At 42.9% G+C, this 22450-nt stretch overlaps 1 protein-coding gene across 1 annotated transcript in view; it reads left to right on the top strand.

Annotated features, from left to right (window-relative positions):
* The window catches only part of VPS53 (VPS53 subunit of GARP complex), a 140313-nt gene that overhangs the window by 15489 nt on the left and 102374 nt on the right, over positions 1–22450 (top strand). The window contains exon 5 of the mRNA XM_037069757.1: positions 21417–21503. Coding sequence (XP_036925652.1) covers positions 21417–21503 — 87 coding nt within the window. The remainder of the gene's footprint in view (positions 1–21416; positions 21504–22450) is intronic.

Raw genomic sequence — 22450 nt, forward strand, 5'->3', positions numbered from 1 at the left:
TGTTGCTTTGTTTTATCCAGTGGGGCTTTGCTTCTCTGGCAGGTGGGGCCCATGTGAATGGGGTTTTTAGAGGCAATAAAGAGTGAGAAGGAGCCCTCATCCTCTTTCTGTTATTTAACTTTCCCACTATATGTCTGGTCATGCCATCCACCTCTTCAGAACCCTCACTGGCCTCTGTCTACTACTTTAAGCCCAGGTTCCTTTGCTCGGCATTCAAGGCCTCAATCTACCTTTCCAGTTCTGTCTCCTGTGCTTCATCCCTACCGAAGATTTAGTGCCCTGTGAGCATGCCCTGTGCTTGCTGGATCGATGATCATGTTCTTCCTTTTGCCTAAAATGCTTCTCTCCTCTTTTTCTTCCAGGAGCTTCATTTCAAAATCTTACCCATCTAAGGCCCAGCTTAAATGACTTCTTTCATGAAATTTTCTGGTTAGCTTAGTTAGATAAACCAAAGGACTCAGAATTTTAGAACTAGAAGGGATTTGGAACTCATCTGGTGTACTCCTCTCATTTCACAGATGAGAAACTTGATCTGAGTATCCCTTAGTTCATTAGCTACGTTCCTGTCTGCCTGCAGACTCCTGCAGCCCATGCTTCTCGTGTGGCTTTCCTGGTCTCCTTTGACTCGCGAGGGAACACATCTTGTGCCCTTGACTCGTTTGTAAGCTCCGAGAGGCAAGAACTGCTTCTTCCTCATCTTCATGTGTCTTAGAACATGTAGTCCATGTGTAATAACAGTTTATTCAGCTGTATGGAGTGTTTGGTCTGTGTGAGATTATTTGTTGATTGTGAGTAAACAAAAGCTGTTTACCACAAAAACATCATTTTGATCAGCGTGTATGTTCCTTTAAAGTTGTTTAAAACTTGACTTATGTATGACTGGTCCCAACATATTACTATTTGAAATATTAATAACGCTACTGTTTACTGTGATTTAGCCTGTATTTAGAATGGCTCACTAGAAACCTTAATACATGTAAGAGAGTCTCAGGTATTTAAAATTGCAAGAATGTGAAAATAAAGTCAATGATTCATCAAAACTTTTTGTTGGGTCATGCTGTAGAGATACGTATCTTTTAGTTGGTTATGTTTTAACCCGTGGTCACAAAGGAGCGTGTTGGAGAGTCGGGCCCAGCATTCGACAGCCTGCAGGAATGTCGGCTTCCCCCCCTCACATATTAATAGGTTACAGGTTGCTGCAGAGCAGGGCAGGTCATATTTCAGAGAGCTCTAAGACCAATTTTCAAGAATGTTTAGATAGCATTTCAATCTGTGATGGAATTTTGTATTCGTCTCCTTAGAATCCAGACAAAAAGGAAGCCCAGGAGAAGTAATTGTTTTTCCTGTCATCCCCTCCATCTGTCTTTTCCAACGGTTTGTAAGGCAAGCGGAGGTGGAGACTTTTCCCCCCAGGGAGCCTTGAGTCCTAGCCTTGTCACCTCCTAAGGATGGAAGCCTGGCTGTCCAGCCCTGGCTGGTGGTGGTTTGCTAAAGGGAGACTCTGTTTGACTGGCACAGACGGGGACAGTTATGGATGTTCCAAAATACTGAACTTTATAGATCAGGAGGCCCCAGGTTTTTTTTGTCTTTGCTGGGACAGGGGAAAATTTGCTTTCAGAATTTGTTTCTTGAGCTTCTGAGGATCACTCAGGCAGAGAGCAGTTATATGGACAAAAGGAAATTTTCCTTTTATAAATTTCATCTTGATCGTGTTTAGCCAGAACAGATGTGCTTTTATCTGTGTAAATAAGGGGAAAGTATGCACCTCACATTTGTGGTGTCTGAAAAGACATTTTTAGCAGAAACACTGTTTTTGAAAAGCTGTATTTCTTACTCAGAAATTATTTGCGGGAAAGGAGTAATGTAGCAATTGAAGACCCAGTGAGGCCGTTTCTTTAGTTTCTTGAGGTTCCTGAAGCACCAGCTGCCTGATTGGCCCTCTGCTGCGCACTCTGGAGAGCCTTTGATTGCTGCCCGCCTCATGCGTGGGTGGACTTGTACTGGTCTAGTCTGTGACCTCTTCTAACCAGACTGTGATGCTCGTACAAAATTATTACAGCACTGAATTCTCCCCATTTTTATCTGTTGAAATCATCAGGCAAAAGCTTTAATTAAATGCCCACATGTTTGAAACTTTGTGGGATAACATGAGTCAGTTCAACAAAGTGCTTGATCTGATATGCAGTGAACCTTCCAAGCTTCCCAAGGATTAAAGTGGACAACTTGAAAGTAGGTAGGAAGAGAGTGGAGTGGAGGAGTGGGTTAGAGGAGGAAAAAGTTGGCATGTGAAATTTCAAGAGTGGACAGACCTTGACCAAGTCCCAGTAAGCTGATAATCACGCAGAGAGGATCAGCCACTGAGCTTCTGTGTCTTCAGTGGAGTTTGGCCACAATGTGAGTATTGCATCAGAGCAAGACTGATCAGTTTGGGAGGGGCACAGAATTATTGCAGTAGTTCCCCCTTATTTGGGGGGGGGAGATGTTCCATCACCCCTAATGGATTAGCTGCCTAAAATCATGGAGAGTACAAACTTGCACCTTCTCACTTGAGGGCAGCTCTGTCCCGCCTCCCTTTGGCATATCCGAATTGCCAGTATCACCGTTGTTCCTCTTTGGGGCCGTTCTTAAGTGAGATAAGGGCGACTTGAACACAAGCACTATTGCAGGGTTGTCACTAAGGGGCGGGTAGCACACGGGCGTGAATGTGCTGGGCCAAGGGGTGTTTCATGTCCCGGGCAGGGGAGATATTTCAGAATGGGACACAACTTAAAGCTTATGAATTGTTTGTTTCAGGAGTTTTCCAATACATATTTTTGGATTGCAGTTGACTGCACGTAACTGAAACCATGGAAAGCGAAACCTCAGATAGGGGGGGACGGCTCTATTGCCATCTCCAGCGCTGCTCGCTGAGACTTTGACTTGGAAGAAAGATGCCTTAGATACCGTTTCACCCCATTCAGGAACCCTTTCTATGACAACTCTGACATTTCATTAACCTGCTTCTGCCTGGAGACTTGCGGGGATGGGAAACTCACTACTTTGTTGTTCCACAGGATAATCTGTTCCAGTTCGGTAGAGCTTTAATTGCAAGAAACTTCTTTCTTTGGCTGAATTAAAGGAGCAAAATATACCTCACTGTAGCTTCTCATTGGTCGTAGTTTTACCCGTTGAACTGATGTGAGCCTAATCCTGTTTCCTTATTACAGCTTCTAAAATTTAGATGGGTGTTATATTCCTTTTTCTGGCTAACCATTCTTAGTTTCTTCAACTTTATTATCCTTGTTGCCGCACAATCTGTCGTCATCCCTCTTAAAATGTGGTCCCAGGTCAGGCATAGTGTGGTTACAGTTCACATAGTGTGTGAACATACAGTGGGCCAGTTTCTAGACTGGGCTTGTTCACTTGGTAACTGGGAGTTCAGGGAGTCTGTCAACTCCCTGAAATTAATTGTAAAATCTTGCATGACTAGCGTATTTGTGAAGAGAAGGTACTGATTTTTTTAGATAATTTCACTAAGGAGTCATTGACTCTAGAAGTTAGGGGCCGTCGATTTAGGCACTGTCCTTCCATTTCTTTGGGTTGGGTGACATTGTTGGCAGCCACGTCATACCGTTGGCTTCTGTTGAATTGGCAGGTATCTGAATAATTGCCAGGTCAAGAGTTGCAGACAGATTCCTGCAGCACTAAGAAACGGCTTCAGCAGGCCAGTGTGCATCCGTGTGTCCACTGGGGGCGTGAATGTCCTGTCTGAAGGAAATGACCACAGTCCAGTCCTAACCTGTTGTTGTCATGTCTGAATGCAAACCTGAAGTTGCCAGGTCTATCAGTTTTTCAAGAGGAGCCAGGAAAAGATTTTTATGTTACCCTCCCAATTTTAATGTCGGTCTAGTGTGTTTCACAAATACTGTGAAGGCCAAACAAAACATAACCGTGGGCCAACAGTTTGCAATATCTGCCCCAGGTCTTTTTTATGTGCTTTTTAAACTCCTCCTCTCTCTGTTTGTTTAAGAGATTCTTTGAAATTAAGTGCTGAACTTTAGGTGTCTCACCCTTGGTTTCATCTCGCTGGTTTTGCTCGATTGTTCCAGCCCGTTGAGTGAGGCCTTTTGGAACCTCAATGCCCTTCCCAGTTTCTCACCAGGGGATTTGCCAGACATGCCTTCTGTGTCTTCATTCAATCTGTAGATGAAAAAGTTGAACAGGATGGGTTCAGAGCCTTGTGGCATGCCATCTGATGCTTCTCATTCTTCTCTTTCTTACCCTCCTTTAATACAAAATGCCAGGCCAGAAAGCAAAGAATTTCTTCCTCTCATCAGTATCTGTCCAGGGTTGTTTCTTAATTTTTCCATGCCTTCACTTTCCTCAGGAAATGAGACTAATCATTCTTGTCTTCTCTTTTCACAGAGATATCATAAAGATTTATTCATTAAGTCAGCAAAGCATGTTGCCTTCCAAGGAGAAACTGTTCTCTGCTTCTCATCCTCAAAATTAGCGCATCATCTAATTTGGGCACTAGAACAAACGGAATTGCGCACTAGGTAGATGGTAGGGCTTCCCAGTACGGCATCCATCTCCGTTATGTGGGATTTTGCCTCCCTGACGGTCAGCTCTTTAGCAAGATGATTTGAATTCTTTCCCTCCATCACTTTAAATGTATCTTCATCTTCTCTGGGAGGAAAATGAAGCCCATTGATGGAAGAAAATAAATGGGATCAGTATTAAGGAGACCATAAAAAGTTTAGGGGAAAAAAGGCAACTGTCACTTGCTTCCTCCCACCAAAACATAAATCTAAAGCAATTGAGCTTTTGAAGAACAGACTCAAATTTTTCCATCAGTAATCAAGAATGGTTAGGCATTTTGTTTCTTTTTAACTTTTTTTGAATTCTAGTTTTCAGAATGCCTGCAGATAACACTAAACTTCAGACACTGCTGGGGCCTGAGACTGACTTGAGTGCAGAAAGATTCAGTGGGGGTCGTGCTGGAGGTGAGAGGTAGGTCAGCCTTTTGTAGGGGCATGGTGTCCCTGGCTTTCACTGGGTCTCTCCACCATTCCCTAGCTGAGCTTTCTTACACTGAGTGCAGAGGTCAAGGTTGGCATGCCTGTATCGGACAGGTTGAATCCAAGGAATGTTCAGTTTTGCCTAGAGCATTGGTGCACAATTGACTGTAGTCGAGGCAAGGACTTCTACAAAGCCGATTATTTAGCACTGCAGTGCCCGGCTGCAGTCTTACTTATCACCATGCTTCATCCTGCTAATTGCACATGAGCCTTGAGTACTTTTTGGCGGAGTGACATGTCTGTTGCGTATTGGAACCCTTTGCCGCTTGTCCTCTAAATGTCTTCTTTTTAGATAACTGATAAGGAATCCAAACAGCTGTCTTCTCTCTCCTCTGTGTGTAAAACAGCATTTCATTTGAATCTCTAAGGATTGGGGTGATTGGACATTGTCACTAATGTAATGTTGAGTGGCAGCCTGGTCAAGTGAAACTTGAGCTTTGAATTTGAATTTTGGTTCTGCCACACTCTCTCTGTGACCTTGGACAAGTTACTTAATTAACTGTCTGAGCCTGGGGTCCTTCATCTGTGACAGGTAGATAATACCTGCTTCGGGGTGGTGGGGATTCGTGTTTGTTTAAAAACACTGAGCGCAGTGTCGGGCTCAGTTGTACTGAGTTGATGGCAGTAATACTGCTGCTGCTGATTATCACGTAACCCACTGGCGGATGTGTTCCTAATTCTGCACATGCAGCCATTTGTCAAGTTCCTGCAGCTTTTCCATCAGCTCCACTCCTTTCTATCCCTACTGCCCGGCTTTAAAGCGACTCTAGGTTTACTTGATCTGAAAGCCTCCTTACTGTCCTCAGTGTGCTGTTCTCTGAATGAAGAGTGCAGCACAACTTCCCTGTGTCCAAAATATCTGCTGTTGCAACAGAGGCAGTGAAAGACTGTTCTCTTGTCCTGACCTTAAGATGCTTGCCAGGACTGCCTCTCACTCAGAGGTTTAAGGCTTTTTTAAAAAAAGTCTTCACCTGAGGATATGTTTATTGATTTTAGAGAGAGAGGAAAGTGGAAAGGGGGAGGGAGAGAAAGAAAGAGGGAAAGAAACAGAAACAGAAGCATCTATGTGGGAGAGTTGAGTCCCATGCATGGATTGAACCTTGTGATGTATGGGGCGATGCTCCGACCACCTGAGCCACCTGGCCAGCAGGACTCAGAGGTTAAAGACTTGAGAGGTGAGTTTGAGCAAGGGTGAGGGTTGTCAGGGCTTCGTGCTCTTCCTGCAGTGCCCACGAGTCTCCTCTACGTCTGCACTCGTAGGTTGCTCTTTCCTGTCTCCCACTCTTCCTGAAATTTTTCTCATGTGCACCCAGCAGAAGTCTTGGCTAAGAGCTTGAGAGTGGGTGCAAACTGGCTGGTGGGTGCAGCTCTCAGAGGTTCTGTACAGTTGCACCAACCCGGTACTTGGCTGTTAGTAATTTGTTAAAACTGCTAGTTGATTCCTTCTTGCCTGCTTGTATAGCAACCCTGTCTTCATCTTACATTCTGTCCCATAGGAGAGACACCCTTTGGTGTTCTCTCTCTCCTTGAAGGGCGGTCCCTCCTTCATTCTCAGGGTAGTTAGTTGCCTTCAGCTCTTCGATGGGTTCAAGAAAAGTTGTGGTTTTGCTGTTTACTTACTTATTTTTTCATTGTTAATGTAAGAGCCACACTCTTTCCAGCTTTCTGCATCCTAGGCAGTGGATTTTAATATAGCACAGTGCAAATTCTTTAATAAGATTTCAGATTCCATGTTTCATATGCCATATTGCTAATGTTTAAAAATCTACCATTTTTCATGTTTTGGAGTAGTTTCAAAAAGGATTATCAACAAGTACCTGAAAAGGGTGTTCAAATATTTCTTTTCTAACTATATACAGGGTGGGGCAAAGTAGGTTTACAGTTGTGAGTATGTGAAGTTTATTCTTGTATTATTTATTAATGATTATATTGTTTTCCATACAAATGACTGTAAACCTACTTTTGCCCCACCCTGTATCTGTGGGAAGCCAGATTTTCATCTTATTTTTCAACCAAAACAACATATTACAACAGGTTCAGTGCAGGAGCATATGTGAGAGTCTAGCTGCTGTCTGCTAAAGCGGACACTAGAGGCCTTTGCAGAGACACTGAAACAAGGCCACTGTTCTCAAGAAACTTACTTTGTTTGGGGGCAAGGTAGTTATTTTTCATGTAAACATGTTGTTTATGTTAATAAATATATATTTATATATGTATAAATATATAACATATATCTACTATATTATAGTAAATAAATAATACCTTTATATATTAAACATATAAGTATATATTCATATATGTGTTACATATAGCATATATAGTGGGTTTATTAATGTTATTTTATTTTTTGAACAGATTTAAAAATATTTTATTTCATTTTTTAAAAGATTTTATTTATTTATTTTTAGAGAGGGAAAGGGAGGGAGAAAGAGAGGGAAACATCAATGTGTGGTTGCCTCTCATGCGCCCCCTACTGGGGACCTGGCCACAACCCAGGCATGTGCCCTGACTGGGAATCTAACCTGGGATCTTTTGATTCACAGGCCAGCACTTAATCCACTGAGCCACACCAGCTAGAGCTTATTGTTATTTTAAAACGGATAAATAGGTAAATATTTTTAAACTTCTCAGTTTTAATTTTCAGTATGGTATAAACTCACATAAATAAAATCTTTTTGGAGCCCCCAATTTTCACAAGTATATTATAGGGATCCTGAAATTAAAAATTTTATAAGTGCCCTTTCTGAACAATATTTCAGTGTTAAGTAAGGATGGCAGGCAATTTGTTCTTGATTTTAATAACAGTGGCTCCAGGTAGCATATTTGTTCATTCACTCATTTAGTAAATGTTTAATGAGTGCCTTCTGTGTGCTGAGCCCTATTCTAGGCATCAGGGATGAAGCAGTACACCTGGCAAAGGCCCTTCACGCCCAGAGCTGACACTGTGATGTTTCTCTTTCCAGATTTGCTGGCTGTTTTAGGAATTGTCCTCATGACCTTGGTTCAGTGAGCCTGTTTGCCAGGAAATAGATGTTGAATTTCGTCACACACCTTTTCAGCTTCTATTAGTGTGATCATATGGCTTTTTCATTTTGTTGATTAGCTTAGGTTTTTAAAAAAAATTAACCCTCAAATACCTGCTGGGTTATTGTGTATTTTCTTTTTAATGTATTGTTGAATTCTGGGGTTTTTATCTGAGATTTTTATTCACTTTCAAAAGTTTCCTTCCTTTTTGATGACTGAGTAATAATCCATCGTATGTAAACACCACATTTTGTGTATCCATTCACCTGTTCATGGACAATTGGGGTGTTTCCACCTTTTTGGCTGTTGTAAACGATACTGTAATGAACATGGACATACACACGTCTATTTGAGTCTACCTACGCATGGGCTTGCCAGAACATATGGCAATTTTTAATCATCTTAATATTTAATCTCTTTGGAAACATTTTTTCCATATTGTTCTGAACTTTAATAAATTTATTTTCCACTAGATGAGCACACATTCCTGTATTTTCTTCAATTAGTTCATACAGACTATGGGTTTCAGAATAACTATCGAGTCTCAAGTTTTTTGCATTAAGTACTAATGATACTGATGCTGACTCCCCCCCCAAAAAAGAAAACTACTGTGATTGCTTCTTTTAATTAGCAAGTCCAGCAGTTGTAGTGTTTCCTTCCCGACCTTAGAAACGCAGCAAGTCCCACTGTGTGCAGCAGGACTATTAAAAAACGGTTTGGGGAAAGTAGTGTGCCAAGAAGGAACACAGAAGTTTATTACCCTTCTGAGCCATCTCCACAGAAATCGGCACTGTTCAGAAGCCAGGAAGGTCAGGCATAGCTTTTCCATCTGCTTGTTTCCATGTTAAAGGCCGTTGCACATTTAAACTAGAGTTTCTCCATCTAAAGAGGAAAATGCCATTCATCACTACTGTAACTGCTCTGGCTGTTACCCAGGTTACTCTTGCTTTCGACTGCTGGTGGTCAGTGACTTGGGAAGGAGAATTCCATCCTTAGTTTGAGGTTGCACTTGAGGAAAATTGCAGTATTACTGCTGACAGGGCGGTGCTCTTGGGTTTCAGGTCCTTGAGATGAAGTCATTCAGATGTGTCTCAACAGTGGGTGGGGATTTGAAACGCTGCCTTCATGTAAGAACCTGTCCCCTTTTTTTCTCTCTTCCCTCTTTCATCCATGGAAATACGGGATTTTGAACAGCATGGATTCAGTGCTGTGGTGGTTCTGTCAACATTTCCATTTATAAATCTCTGTTTTCAGTAGCCTGTAACACAGCTATACAATTTCCTTGGCTCTAATGTGCACTCTGAGGTCTCCTCTGGAAGTTTAATTTTGCAAAACTAGAGATAATGCTTTCTTTAGTCTGTTTGATTTGGTATTCTGTAGTCATTTCAATCTGTGATTTTCAACCTTTTTCATCTTACAGCATACATAAACTAATTACTGAAATTCTGCAGCACACCAAACAACGTATTTTTTACTGATCCGACAAAAATATGTATAATTTTGATTTATTTACAGAGAAAACCCAAAATAATAGTAATTCCAGTATCTGGTCCTAGCTGGTGTAACTCAGTGGATTGAGTGTGGGCCTGTGAACCCACGGGTGGCCCATTAGATTCCCAGTCAGGGCACATGCTTGGATGTGGGCCAGGCCCCCGGTAGGGGGCGTGCGAGAGGCAACCACGCACTGATGTTTCTCCCTCTCTTTCTCTTTCCCTTCCCCTAGCTCTAAAAATAAATAAATAAAATCTTTTAAAAATTCAACTAAAAAAAATCTGCCCTTTATGCTTAAAAGTAGCTTTTTAAAAAATTAGGTGCCTCTACTTGTGTATAAGGATTTCTATAAGAATTAACCAGTCACATACAACCTTATACGATGCAACCAATAAAATATAACTCTATGATATGACATATGTTTATGGTTTAAGACAAGACATTTATACCAGACAGACGTTGTTGTGTTGGCTGTTGTCATTTTTTGTTTGACAGTCTAAGGGAAAAGAGGTCAGTGCCCCTGACTAAATAGTTGTATATTGCGTATTTTTAAAATCCTTGCAGCTCAACAGTTGAAAATCACTGGTGTAGATTAAAGCTCTAAAGTATGCAAAGACACTTACCATCCTTCGTATTGTATTGGACCACATGCCAGGATTTCTGACATTTGTTTCCATGTTACACCGTGGACTCTTTGAACAGAAGCCGTGTTCACCTCTAGGTGTTGTGTGTGATGCCTTTAGAATCTGGGTGTTAGGCGGAGTATGCTAGTGCTTCTCTTACAATGGCCCCCAACTAGAAGGGAGACATTCCCTCTGGAGATGTATACTGACAAGTATATTTGTCTTTTGTAAATCAGAAAAAAAAAAGTGAATTAAGGAATCTTTACCCTACCTCAGACCTAATTACTCACTCTTGTCTCCTTGCCACACTTGTGAGCTTTTCTCATTTCCAGTCATGGGAAGAGTAGGGACAGATAGCTGACTATTATTTGTATGGTATCATTTATGCTAGGCCAAGTACTACATTTTTTTTCGTGTGCTACTTGGAGATTCTGATCTTTGGAGACTTCTGGTGACTGGTCTAGCATCTTGCGGTCTGGTTCCAGTGCAGTTGTCAGCCCTGCAGTTATCCACATCTCTAGAATGTACTCTGGTAAGACTAATGTGTCTTTCTTGATTGATTCACTATCAGCGAAGACACATTTTTTAAAAAGATTTTATTTATTGATTTTTTTTTTTAGAGAGAAGGGAAGGGAGGGAGAGAGAGATGGAGAGAAACATCGATTTGGGAGAGAAACATCAACCAGTTGCCTCTTACACCCTCAACTGCAGACCTGGCCCGCAACCCAGGGAATCAAACTGCCAGCCCTTGGGTTCGTAGAACAAATGCTCCAACTAACTGAGCCCCGTGGCCAGGGAAAAGACACACTTTGAGTTGCTTTGCCAGAAGGTATATTTTGAGACATTTGCCTTGATCTATAGTGCTAATGTTTTATTACAATATAAATGTTTATCTTATGTTCTACAAAATATTGTTGCAAATATTATTTTACTGGATCCCTGTCAGCATGACAAAGAAACTGACGAGGCTGAGAAGAGTTCAGTGATGAGAGGAGACCACTGTGTTGACCGCGCACCTGTGGTGCTGAAGAAAATTAAGTGGAGGAGAAAATCGCTTGGATGAAACCTCAAGGGCTCCATTGCCTCAGGGCTTTGGGCATGGATGGTGTCTGTAAAATCAAGTGATTTTACCACGTGTCACCACACAAGGATGTTTTCTCCTGATTGAAGGTCCATGATATAGATGAGAGTTACTAAGTGTCCACAGTGAGAAGTGATATAGGAAGATTTGGGGGGTCAGAATTTAATGGGGCAGCTGGGAAATTCTAGCTACGTGGGGGAAATAGTCCTTTTGTTAAAGTTGTACAGATTTTTTCTTTAATGTGCCCTGTTTCCTGAAGTATTGACTTTCTGTACCTTTTCTTCAGCAAAAGCAGCCGAGACGCTTGCTCAAGCGTTTCCGTCTCTCTCGCCATTTGGAGTTGCTGCTTTGCGTGCAGTCTCCTCACGGGTTACGTTCCCTCAGAGGAAGCTGTGCACGCATGCATTCACCACTTCCAGCTATTTCCGGGCTAACGTATTTTAAGTTATGGGTGATAACAGATATAAGCAGAACTTTAAAATGTAAATGTTTAGTCTTGTTTAGGCACTGCTGAATTTGTGTTCCAGCTTCGTCTTGTGATTTTTAATTTCTGGCTCGTCTCCCAAAAACCATAAAAATGAGCTCTTTGGTTCATATTTTCAATGGATGTGGTTTGCAGAAATCATAAATAAAAGTAACTTAGGTGGAACTGAGCATTTTAACAAATAAGGTGAGAATTACTCCGTTTGCTCTTTACATTCTTTTGGTCCACAAACTTGGAAAGAAGTCTGTGCTTTAAATAAAGCCCCTTTATTCTCAGGGTTTCAGCTGAGGAATTAATATTAACACCAGTGGCCTATCGGAGGGATGCCCATCTGGCGTTTGAGCAGAGCTCCCAGACCGAGGAGATGCCGTTTTGTTCAAGGACCCGGGGAAGCAGGGGGCTGAGCATGTGCAGTCATCCGCAGCTCTGAGGTTCCTGCAGCCTCGGCTACTGTTTGGCACCATCGTGGGGAATGGGCTGTTTTGTTATTCTTGCTGAGTCCTCTTAAAGCACTTCTGCTCTAGCTGGCGGTACCCCATTTCCATAGCAGCAGCTCTCTGAGCTACCACCGTGGACAGCAGTATCAAGAGAAGGGACATTCCATACAGTCTGCTTGACCCTAGGTATCTGCCTTTAGTAGATGTCACAGGGGCTGCTGTTTGGGCCTCGTCAGATCTGGTAGTCCTCACCAATACTTTTGGTCTCTTAAGCCATCCCTTGCTTTCCAGATGATCCTGGCATTCATTATTCATACTTCTCTGTATCATTCTTATAGTTTTATCTGGTTCTTACAAGCTCTTATGAGTCCCATCTAGTGATCTTTTTCTCTCGGTGTCTAGCACAGTACCTGTAATAGCATTCACTTTGTACTTAGGAATTGAACAAAAGATCGAAATCTTTCTTCTGGAGAATGTCTCGTTTTCAGTGTGGTTTGAGGAGACCATCCTCCCAATCCATGAGCCATTTTTATGTGTCTGCCTGCAGATGTTGACCTTAATCAGCTCACTTACAAAGTTCTGTAAGATGGGTCAGCACCCTTGGCTCTTATGTGGAATATGGCATTTTGTCTGGGAAATTTGAGACTAATATTAATCATTGCCATTTAGCGAGTCCTTTTATGAGCTGAGTCCTCCTCCATCATGACTCTTTCAATTGCAGAAGACAAAATTCTGCCATACTGCTCTGGGCAAAAGGGGGGATTATTTGGAAGGCTCTCGTGTCTTGTCTTGAAGTGCAATAGTCAGATGGCCAGACACCGAAGGACTAGTGTCTTAGCTGGGCTTGTCAAACCACTACAGCCCAGCACTGGAACAACACTCAGGGTTGTCTCTGCCTGGACACCAGCCCCTCCCCTTGCTGAGGAAACTTGTCACAATCTAACTCAGTTTCCCATCGTGGGGCTCCTACCACCTGAGAGCAATAAACTCTTTTCTAGTTCATTCTGGAAAATCACAGGAAGACTCCATTAGGCTCAGCATGGGTCTGTCCTGCCTCTGGGACAGCAGACTCCACAAGAACACTGTGAAAGGAAGATTCCCAGGAGCAAGGAGAGGTCCTGGGTAAGCAGTTCCACGGTGCTCATTAGTAAGCCCTCTGTTCTTTCGTAACAAAAAGCCTCTGAGGTAGCTGCTCTTGTACCTGTTCCTGAAGTGGTGAGCCTGTGCCTTCAAGAAGTTAAGTGGCTTGACGAAGATCGCACAGTAAATGGCAAAATCAGCATTCACATCCCAGTCTGCTGGTTCAAAACCTTGCTTTGAACTAATACAATGCATTGCTTTTCTAAACAGTAGGAAAGGAACCAGCAGGTAGATGTAAAGTTGAACAGCAGAAGTGATGGCGGAATAGTGGGAAAATTTAATTTTCTCTTCAGTAATCTCTAATATTAGCATTTCTTCTTTTCAAAGAACATAAAGTCATACCAGTTCAGGAAATCAGCAACCTTTGCCTCCTTCCTGCAGTGGCAACAATCGGATCTTAATCTAAAATCTCTTAAAGACTGCGTGCGTGTGGACTAGCAGGACAAAGGCAATATAATTCTCAGAGAGAGCCAACTGCAAAATTCAATGCATCTAAGAACTAGAGGGAGTGTTAATTTCTCAAGACATTTCCATTGGCTCAGATGCCCTCTTGTCTACACAGGTGGCAGACAATGGGTCTGAAAAATAACAAGACGAAAGAAGAGAGCAGTAGAATCTGCCGGGTTCCGTGCTGCTTATCCCCTGCGCACGTGACCTGGTGTGCCTTTGGGAGCCTGAGCAGTCCACTGCAGGAGGCAAGGAAAATGAGGAATGATGGTTACAGTGAATGATGCACAAAAATGCAGGGACAGTGTAATTGGTTCTACTGAGTCTTCTAGGCTAGCCCAGTGGGTTGCTTTGCCTCTCCCGACTGCAGAATTTGAGTTACTAAAGAAGACCAGTACAGTAACTGCTTCCTAATAACACCCTCAAATGCATTCTGCAGCCATGCTCCAGTGTTCAAGTCGGAAACTCCAGTAAGGGGAGATTGAAAGCAGACATTTTTGGGTGATTAGTTCTGTTTTTAATCCACATACAGCTTGGAAAGGAAAAGGAGCCCCATTTTACTTTAAAGAGTGTCTAGGGACAGTGCCAGAATCTTTCAGCACATTTTCTGATTAGCCAGGTAGTAAAAGTGTTTTAGTATTTTTAGAAAATAAAACCTTAACCTTTTGTAGGTCTTAATGATTCTTCCAATTACAAAACGCTCTTCTTTCTGTGTAATTGATTACTAGAAATTAGATGTCAAATATTAGGGTGTGTTGAGAGTGGACTTGGTTGATGGGGTGACTGCTTTAGAAGAACCTTCTTGACTCTGGAAAATGAATTATATTAAATTTACTTGACTTCAGTACATTGTTATAACAAGCAAAAGCATTCCAGCCTGAAAAAAAAAAAATCTGGCAGACAGTTTATCTTTCTTTAGGACTGAAATGTAAGATTGTGTGAGTCTTACTCGTTTGCTGGAAGAAAGAAGTGGTACCCTCAGCAGAGATCATTCTGGTGGGCTGCCAGATTGAGAAGAGAGAAGTAGAGACGAAAACCCTTTGTCTGAGAAGGGATCGTACGCTTCTTCGGACCTTAGCTTGGCCCTTTTTGCCTTTCTTCACTTAGTGTCGTGTGTCTTAAGGTGTTTGACAGAAGACAGTGGTTATAGTCCCAATACATCATTAGAACATGACATGACGAACAATATCACAGAATTCTGTGCAATCTGTGCCCAATAGGTCAGTCCTTTCTAGTGGGTAGTTGCCTGCAGAGACCTCTGCAGTGGCTTTTTGTATCACGATCCAACATTTCTTAGAAGGCCCCAGTGGTTTTAGAATTTACTGGCCCCCTTGCAGCACCGTGGGCTTTAGACCCTGCATCAGCCTGGAAGAGAACAGTTACAGCGACTGTGGTGCTGCTTTTTGAAGCACTGCTTCCAGTTGTGCCTGGAATTAGGGAAAGCATTCAGAGTGGTGGTCTCAGCACTGCTTCTCTTCTGAGAAGTGCCCTGTGCTATTTTTAATCATTTGCCAAGTATTTACCAAGTTCCAATTGTGCTCTAGCTTTGGTTAGATACCAAAGGTGAAGTGACAATGCGATTTTGCCAAAATGATTTTTGAGGACTTCCACCAAGATGGAGGCGTAGGTGGAAACACTGTGCCTTCTCCCACAATCAAGTTTCAATACAACAAAGGTTTGGAGAACAAAGACGCGGCCAAAGAACTGAAAACTAAACTATACAGAAGTCTGACAGCAATGAACTGTTCAACCTGGACCGGTAAGAGGGGCGGAGCCAGCAGCGGAGCAGGATCGAGCAGGAAGGATCCTCCCACCCAGGCAACGCAGGCACACAGGCAGCTGAGGTAGCATCGAGGACCCAGTGAGGGTGCGGGGCAGCGGTTGCACATTCACACACGCGCACAGATAAACCCAGCAAAGGAGTGAGCAGTGAGAAGGACCGCGCAGCCCTGGTGGCGGGAGGAGGCAGAGGGGACCGCCATTGATTTCTTTTGACCCCGCCCCCACATACAGTGTCACAACCCAGTGACTGAGGGGCCGCACCCTGGTGAACACCTAGGGCTCTGCTCCTCTTACATAACAGGCACGAACAGTCCAAAAGATGGTTCAAGAAGAACTCAAAGCCCCAGAGCCGATAACTTCTAAGCGACCTAGAAATAGCGAACCTCTCAAATGCACAGTTCAAAACACTGGTGATCAGGATGCTCACAGAACTGGTTGATTATAGTCACAAATTAGAGGAACATATGAAGGCTAAACTAATTGAAATGAAGGGAAATGCACAGGAAAGCAATAGTGATGGAAAAGAAACTGGGACTCAAATCAATGGAGTGGACCAGAAGGAAGAACAAAACATCCAACCAGAAAAGAATAAAGAAACAAGAATTCAAAAGAATGAGAGGCTTAGGAACCTCCAGTGCATGAGAGAGTCCTGCAGATTGTATTTTGTATACATCCAAAATTGCTCCCCTCTTCCCATCACCACTGGCCATCTAGCTTAGACCTTCACCTTCTCTCACCTGGACAACAGCAGTTTCCTAACAGGCCTTTCTCTCCTGACTTCACTCCTGTGTCTATGTAGTCCCTTCTCCACATAGTAGCCAGCGTGGTCTTTTACACATGTGAACCACCTGTCAACCCCTTGTTTAAACCCTTCAGTGGCTTCTCACTGCACTTAGAACAAAATCTCATGCTCTTCCCCCCAGGCCTTTGAAGTCCATCATGCTCTGGTTCCTGCCTACTCCTCCAAATTATTTCTTAACCCTCCCTGTTCCAGTACCACCCAGCCCTCTGCTGCCTTACTTTGGGTCCTTGGAGACACCAGGGCCTTCTCTGTATCAGGGTATTTTACTTGTTCTCTCCACTTGGGTGTCTCTTACTGCATATCTCAAGTCCTGACTCTCATACTAGAAGTCTCAGTTTATTTGCTCTTTCTCAGGAAACCTTCTGTGATGTTCGTTTCCCTGCCTCTCGTCATACTTCTTAATGCCTTTGTCGCACCTGTCACACTCTGGAAGTCTCCTCTTCATGTATTGTTTTTCCAGTATCTTCCCACCTGCCACTTCTCAACGGAAGTGTCTTGAGGACAGAGAAGGGAACCATGTATGTCTTGTCTGCCGTTGGATTCCCACGACCTAGAATAAGGCCTGGCACATGGAATATATTCAATAAATATTTGCTCAGTGATTGAAGGAATGAATTAATGAAATACTGACTACCGCAGTTGGGAGTATAACTACTGCAGGAATTCAGAGTAACAGTTCAGATGGGCTCGGGCGTGTGCAGGGTGGTATGGCCGTAGACCGCAGTTCAGATATGTAGTCTTCAGTTACAGGTCTGTGTTGCTGGAAAGTGAGAATTTCCAGCAACACAGAGTTTATGCAGAGTTTATGGTAGAGAATGGATTTGGAAGATAGCACTTTATTTAGTACATGTTCCTCTTATAACAGTTATTTTAAAACCCTCTGGCCCAAATAAGTTGCAAAGTTGAACCTCTTTCTAGGACACTCCTTGGACCTCCCTTCCTTCCCTCTGTCTTTGTCCCAAATAAACGAGACAGTATTGATGATGGTCCTGCTGGGACCCCACAGCACTCTGTACGCATCTTTGTTACGTCTCAGTGTTTGTATGGTTTATTAGCCTGCGAGCTCTTTGTCTCACTAGATCATGTACACGTCTCAGGAGCAGGGATTGCTGACCGATTGAATAAAGCAGGTACTAAAATTGGTCCTAGTCCTTGAGGAACATAACCGAAAGAAAAATGATTTTGCAATGATCCCAGAAAGAAAATTTATAATCTGATGTTTAAAAAATATCTGCAGTATCTCAAATGATCCAAAAATACATAGTTTATTAAGATAACTGTCATTGAGTATGTCATTAAGTATTTTTCTTAAATGAAGGGGGCTTTTGAGGTAGATGAAGTTCTTCTGAAGAAATACACAATTATTTATAATAATTTACTATTGTAGCTACTTCACAAAATTTGATGGCATGGCACGTTAAAAATTTTTTCCTGTCTAGCCCTGGCTGGTGTAGCTCAGTGGATTGAGCGTGGGCCTGCAAACCAGATGATCACGGTTCGATTCCCAATCAGGGCACATTCCTGGGTTGCAGGCCAGTTCCCGGCAGGGTCCAGTTCCCAGCCGGGGTTGCACAAGAAGCAACCATACATTGATGTTTCTCTTCCTCTCTCCTTCCCTTCCCCTCTAAAGATAAATGAATAAAATATTTTTTTAAAAAATTTTTTCCTGTCTAATTTTTTAGGTTAATTAACCCAGCATTTTGTTGAATATGTGGAGATTGCAAAACTGAATTATGTTACTTAAAACGTCTGCAGTTGAAATGCTGGAACAGCCATAACTACTATGGCCAGCGCACTGCCTGACAGGCTCTGAGAGTGTGTACACCGTGGTCGATTGGTTGTAAATCCACTTAATAAGCATGTGTAGAATCCCTACTCTGTTCTTGTGAGCACTGCCCTAGGTATTGGGGAGTCGCAGTGAATGAGACATGTCCCTGCCCTCTAGGTTTGCGTAGTCCAGCCCCCCAAAATTATTACAAATGTTAAGTATACATAAAGGACCGTGGGCACCCAGATGATGCATGAATGGATTCTACTGTGGACTCCGTGTATGTTTATGGGAGAGGGTGTTGGAAAGGAAGAGGAAGTCGGGGGACAGGCTGGAGAAGAAATGGCACTTGAACTAGCCCTGGAAGACTGCAGAGATTTACACACAGTCAGTAGCTATGTTGACCGTTTTATTTTGAAGGTTCACTCTTTTCCGTTATAACTAGACATCTGATCATTTATTCCTTATCATTTTTATTTTGGTAGAACTTGATTTTGGTTTGTCACGATCCTGTGAAACCCGAGGTTGGGTGGTGCAGCAGTTCGCAGTGCGCAAAGGAATTGTGTGTCCTGGTTTCGAGGCAGTGAGTATTAGAAACAGGGAGGAGAATTTTTAAAGTTTATTTTTAATTACAGTTGACATACAGTATTATATTAATTTCAGGTGTACAGCATAGTGATTAGATGTTTATTAATGTAACTTATGAAGTGATTGCTGTAAGTTTAGTAACCACCACTATATATAGCTTTACCGTGTTATTGACTGTGTTCCCTATGTTGTCCATTACCTCATCGTGACGGACTTTGTAACGGGCAGTTTGTATTTCTTCATTTTCTTCATCTGCTCCCCTCTGCCCACCATGGCAACCGTCAGTCTCCTCTGTTTCTATGAACCTGTTTCTGTTTTGTTTTGTATGTTTGTTTATTTTGTTTTTTAGATTCTGCATGTAAGTGCAAACATACTGTATTTGTCTTTGTCTAATATTCCACTTGGCAGAGTGCCCTCCAGATCCATCCATGTTGTCGCAAATGGCAAGCTCCCGTTCGTTGTTGTGGCTGAGTAATAGTCCTTTGTGTATATGTGCCGCGCCTTCTTTATTGGCTGGTCTGTTGCTGGGCACTTAGGCTGCTTCCATACCTTGACTATTACGAATAATGCTGCAGTGAACATAGAAGTGTATATATCTTTTCAGATTAGTGTTTTGGGGTTTTGAGGGGTAGATACCCCAAAGTAGAATTACTGGGTCAGATAGTAGTTCTATTCTTACTTTTTTGAGGAATCTCCATATTATTTTGTACAATGCCTGCACCAGTGAGGTGGTAGTTTGGTTTGATTTGTATTTCCCTGATGGTTAGTGCTGTTGAGGAGGGGTAGGGAGGTGAGTGGGGTGGGCATGGACTCACTCAGGGTGTGGCTAAAAATAGGATGGATCAGATAGTAGGGGGGTCTAGAGGGTGTGCATGAGAGGAAAAATTGTCAGAGGAGGACATTATATATGTGTCTGTTTATCTATACATATATGCATACATGCATTTGCTCAGGTTGATCGTAAGTCCTGGAAGTAAACTTAATATTCATGCAGCTTTTTACACCTGTTATGTCATTAAATCTTCCCAAGGACCCTGGCAGTGAGTGCCATTATCATCACTTTCAGACAAGGAAACCGACGCCCAGGGAAGCACAGCCAATAAGTGGCAGCAGAGGCAGGCCTGAGACCCCCGCCTTTGGCTGGAGAGTGGAGGTTTTCTCCTGACACCGCAGCTGTGTCGGGGGTGCAGCTATGTTGGGGGTGCTGAGTCTGGACTGAGAAAGGTGGGGTGGCAGCAAGCAGAGTGGAGACAGTTGCTGAGTGAGGTGGTGGAACGGCTGCTGGAATAGTGTCACTTCAGACTTGGCAACAAGGGGGCCAAGGGATGACTTCTCAGAGGAGCTTCTGGACATTCATTGCAGAAGCCATAACATAGTCACATGCACCAACTTAGCATCCTGTCCCCACATGCCAAGCTCCTGTAAACCCCAGAATAGGAGGAAAAAGACCAAAAGAAAACTGTGTTTGGAACTGAGCTGTGCACAGGGCAGGGCGCTCAGAAGAAGAAAGGGTTCCCAATACCAGAAGGGGACTGTTTGGGAAACATGGGAAGGAAAGTGAGATGTAACAAGGTGTAATTTTCTAACAAGGGAGGAATTTTCTGCAGAGGAAGGCAACTTAAGTGTACTTTTTGGGATTTTTAGCAAAAAACAAAGCGAGTGAGTTCATAGTCCAGCAGTAGCTCTTCCATTGCTTATAGCTGAATTCAGAGGTTCAGATCAGGGCTACAGGGGCTGTTGTCTTTCTCTCTGAAATGAAATTCTTCATCTCAGCTTTGCTTTTCTCTTCCCTCTGTGAGAGCATTTTTCTCAGGGAGGCCGGATGCTTTTTGTGCACGCTAACATGGCCACACACAGCTCCAGGGTTACGTTGGCCTTGTCATTACATTTATAAAGGGCTAGTGAGGCCCGATTAGGACAGGCTACTCTTAAATCCAAAGTAAACAAAGTGCTTTTGATGAAATGAGGCATGAGTTCTTCTTTCGGCTGCTGCCTCTTTTATAATACATATGTTCTACATGTGTGTGGCTTTTGCACCCTCACAAATCCCTGAATATTGCTTCTCCTGCTCGCCGAAGCTACTGTGGGTTGTAATATTTTTAATGCGTGGTATTCATCTTTGTAGGTTTTTATTTCAGTGGAAACATTTGGCTCACTGTTCTCTTTAAGTGTCCCTTTCTAACTTCATTTCTTTGGTTTCCAAGCGGGGTGCTATAAATATCTTTCAGGTTTGCTGCAGTTCTGGAGTCCCCACAGACAGTCGTAATTTTTTTTGAAGGCACAGTCTTCCGAAACTGCCAAAACTCAGAGCTTCCCCAGCCCCAGCTTAGAGTCACCTCTGTCTCTACAGGTTCTGAGGGTTACAGCTCATGTATGTGTGCACATGCGCACACACGCACAGATGCGCATGTCCTGTTTATTTGTTGTCATCAATATGTGTAGTAATAACTGAGCTAGAGGAAAATAGTTTAGCTTTTAAATTAAAACTTTATGGTGCATGTTGGCAAGAATCCTGAGTGTTTGCCTGTATCCAAATGCTGGACTCTGTCTCTGCTGCTTTGGTCCAGTAAAATTGTCAACAGAAGTGCAGTGGATCAAGAGAACTTTATTAATTTTCTTCTGAAGCTGGACTTGATTGCAGTGCAGGGACTGGTGCTGTCTGATTTTTCATCTGTTTCTCTTATTTCAGGCACTTGAGGAGGCCCAAAAAGCAATTCAGCAACTCTTCGGCAAAATCAAAGATATCAAAGACAAGGCAGAAAAATCAGAGCAAATGGTGAGTCTAGGTTGCTTCCTAACTTTTTGTACCAGAAGAGAAAGTTTGTGTCTCATCATTACGATGACTTATACTTGTTAATGGGCTTTTACTCCCATTTGCTGCCACCCACAGCACCCCTGGCTCTAAAACAGGCCCTGCGAGTACATTCTGGACCGTTTCAGGAGGAGGAGCTGCTAGAGATGCGGTGACTCACATTCCCTGCTGCCCCACATTTGCAGCCCTGTGTTTACATAGGCAGTGTTTTCTTGTTTCCCCAAAACAGTTCCCTAGTCATTTTGGATCCCTTTCTCTAGCACTTGTTTACATCATGTATTTTATATCACGAGTAGTACTAGGCTGGTGTTAGCTGCTCAGTGAATGTTAGCCGTTGGTAAGATGCACATTATATAACTTGGTATCACGTGAAAACTGGTCCTGGATCTGGGAGGCGGATGTATACTTGCTTATGGTTTTGTTTAAGTTCTCCCTCTGTAAGTCCGTGCCCCCCGGTGGTGTGCCGTGAAGGCCCTGCTGCTGACTCGTACTCCGTGGGAGGCAGTGGGACATGCCAGCTCCTGGGCCGACATTCTGACTGCATAATATAGTGTCTCTGCATTCTAGTCTCTTTACCTGAAAATAAGAATAGTATCTAGCTCAAAGGGTTATAAGAATTAAATGTATGAAGAACACTGAGCACAGTACTAGGCTTGTGTTAGTTGCTCAGTGGATGGAAGCCATGATTCCTGCCATTTTTTTCCCCTACTTTTTTTGTTTACAAACTGAGCTGGGTGATCCAGCTAAAAATACAGGTCACGTGAACTTACTACTGAGTTTTCACATTAAAAAAAAGATTTTTTTTTAGTTTTAGAGAGGGGGAGGGAAGGAGAAAGAGAGGGAGAGAAACATTGATGTGCAAGAGGTACATCAATCAGTTGCCTCTCACGTGTCCCCAACTGGGGGGCTGG

Source organism: Sturnira hondurensis, unplaced genomic scaffold (assembly GCF_014824575.4).
Source record: "Sturnira hondurensis isolate 20B ecotype Veracruz unplaced genomic scaffold, ASM1482457v3 Scaffold0018728, whole genome shotgun sequence".
Lineage (NCBI taxonomy): Eukaryota > Metazoa > Chordata > Mammalia > Chiroptera > Phyllostomidae > Sturnira > Sturnira hondurensis.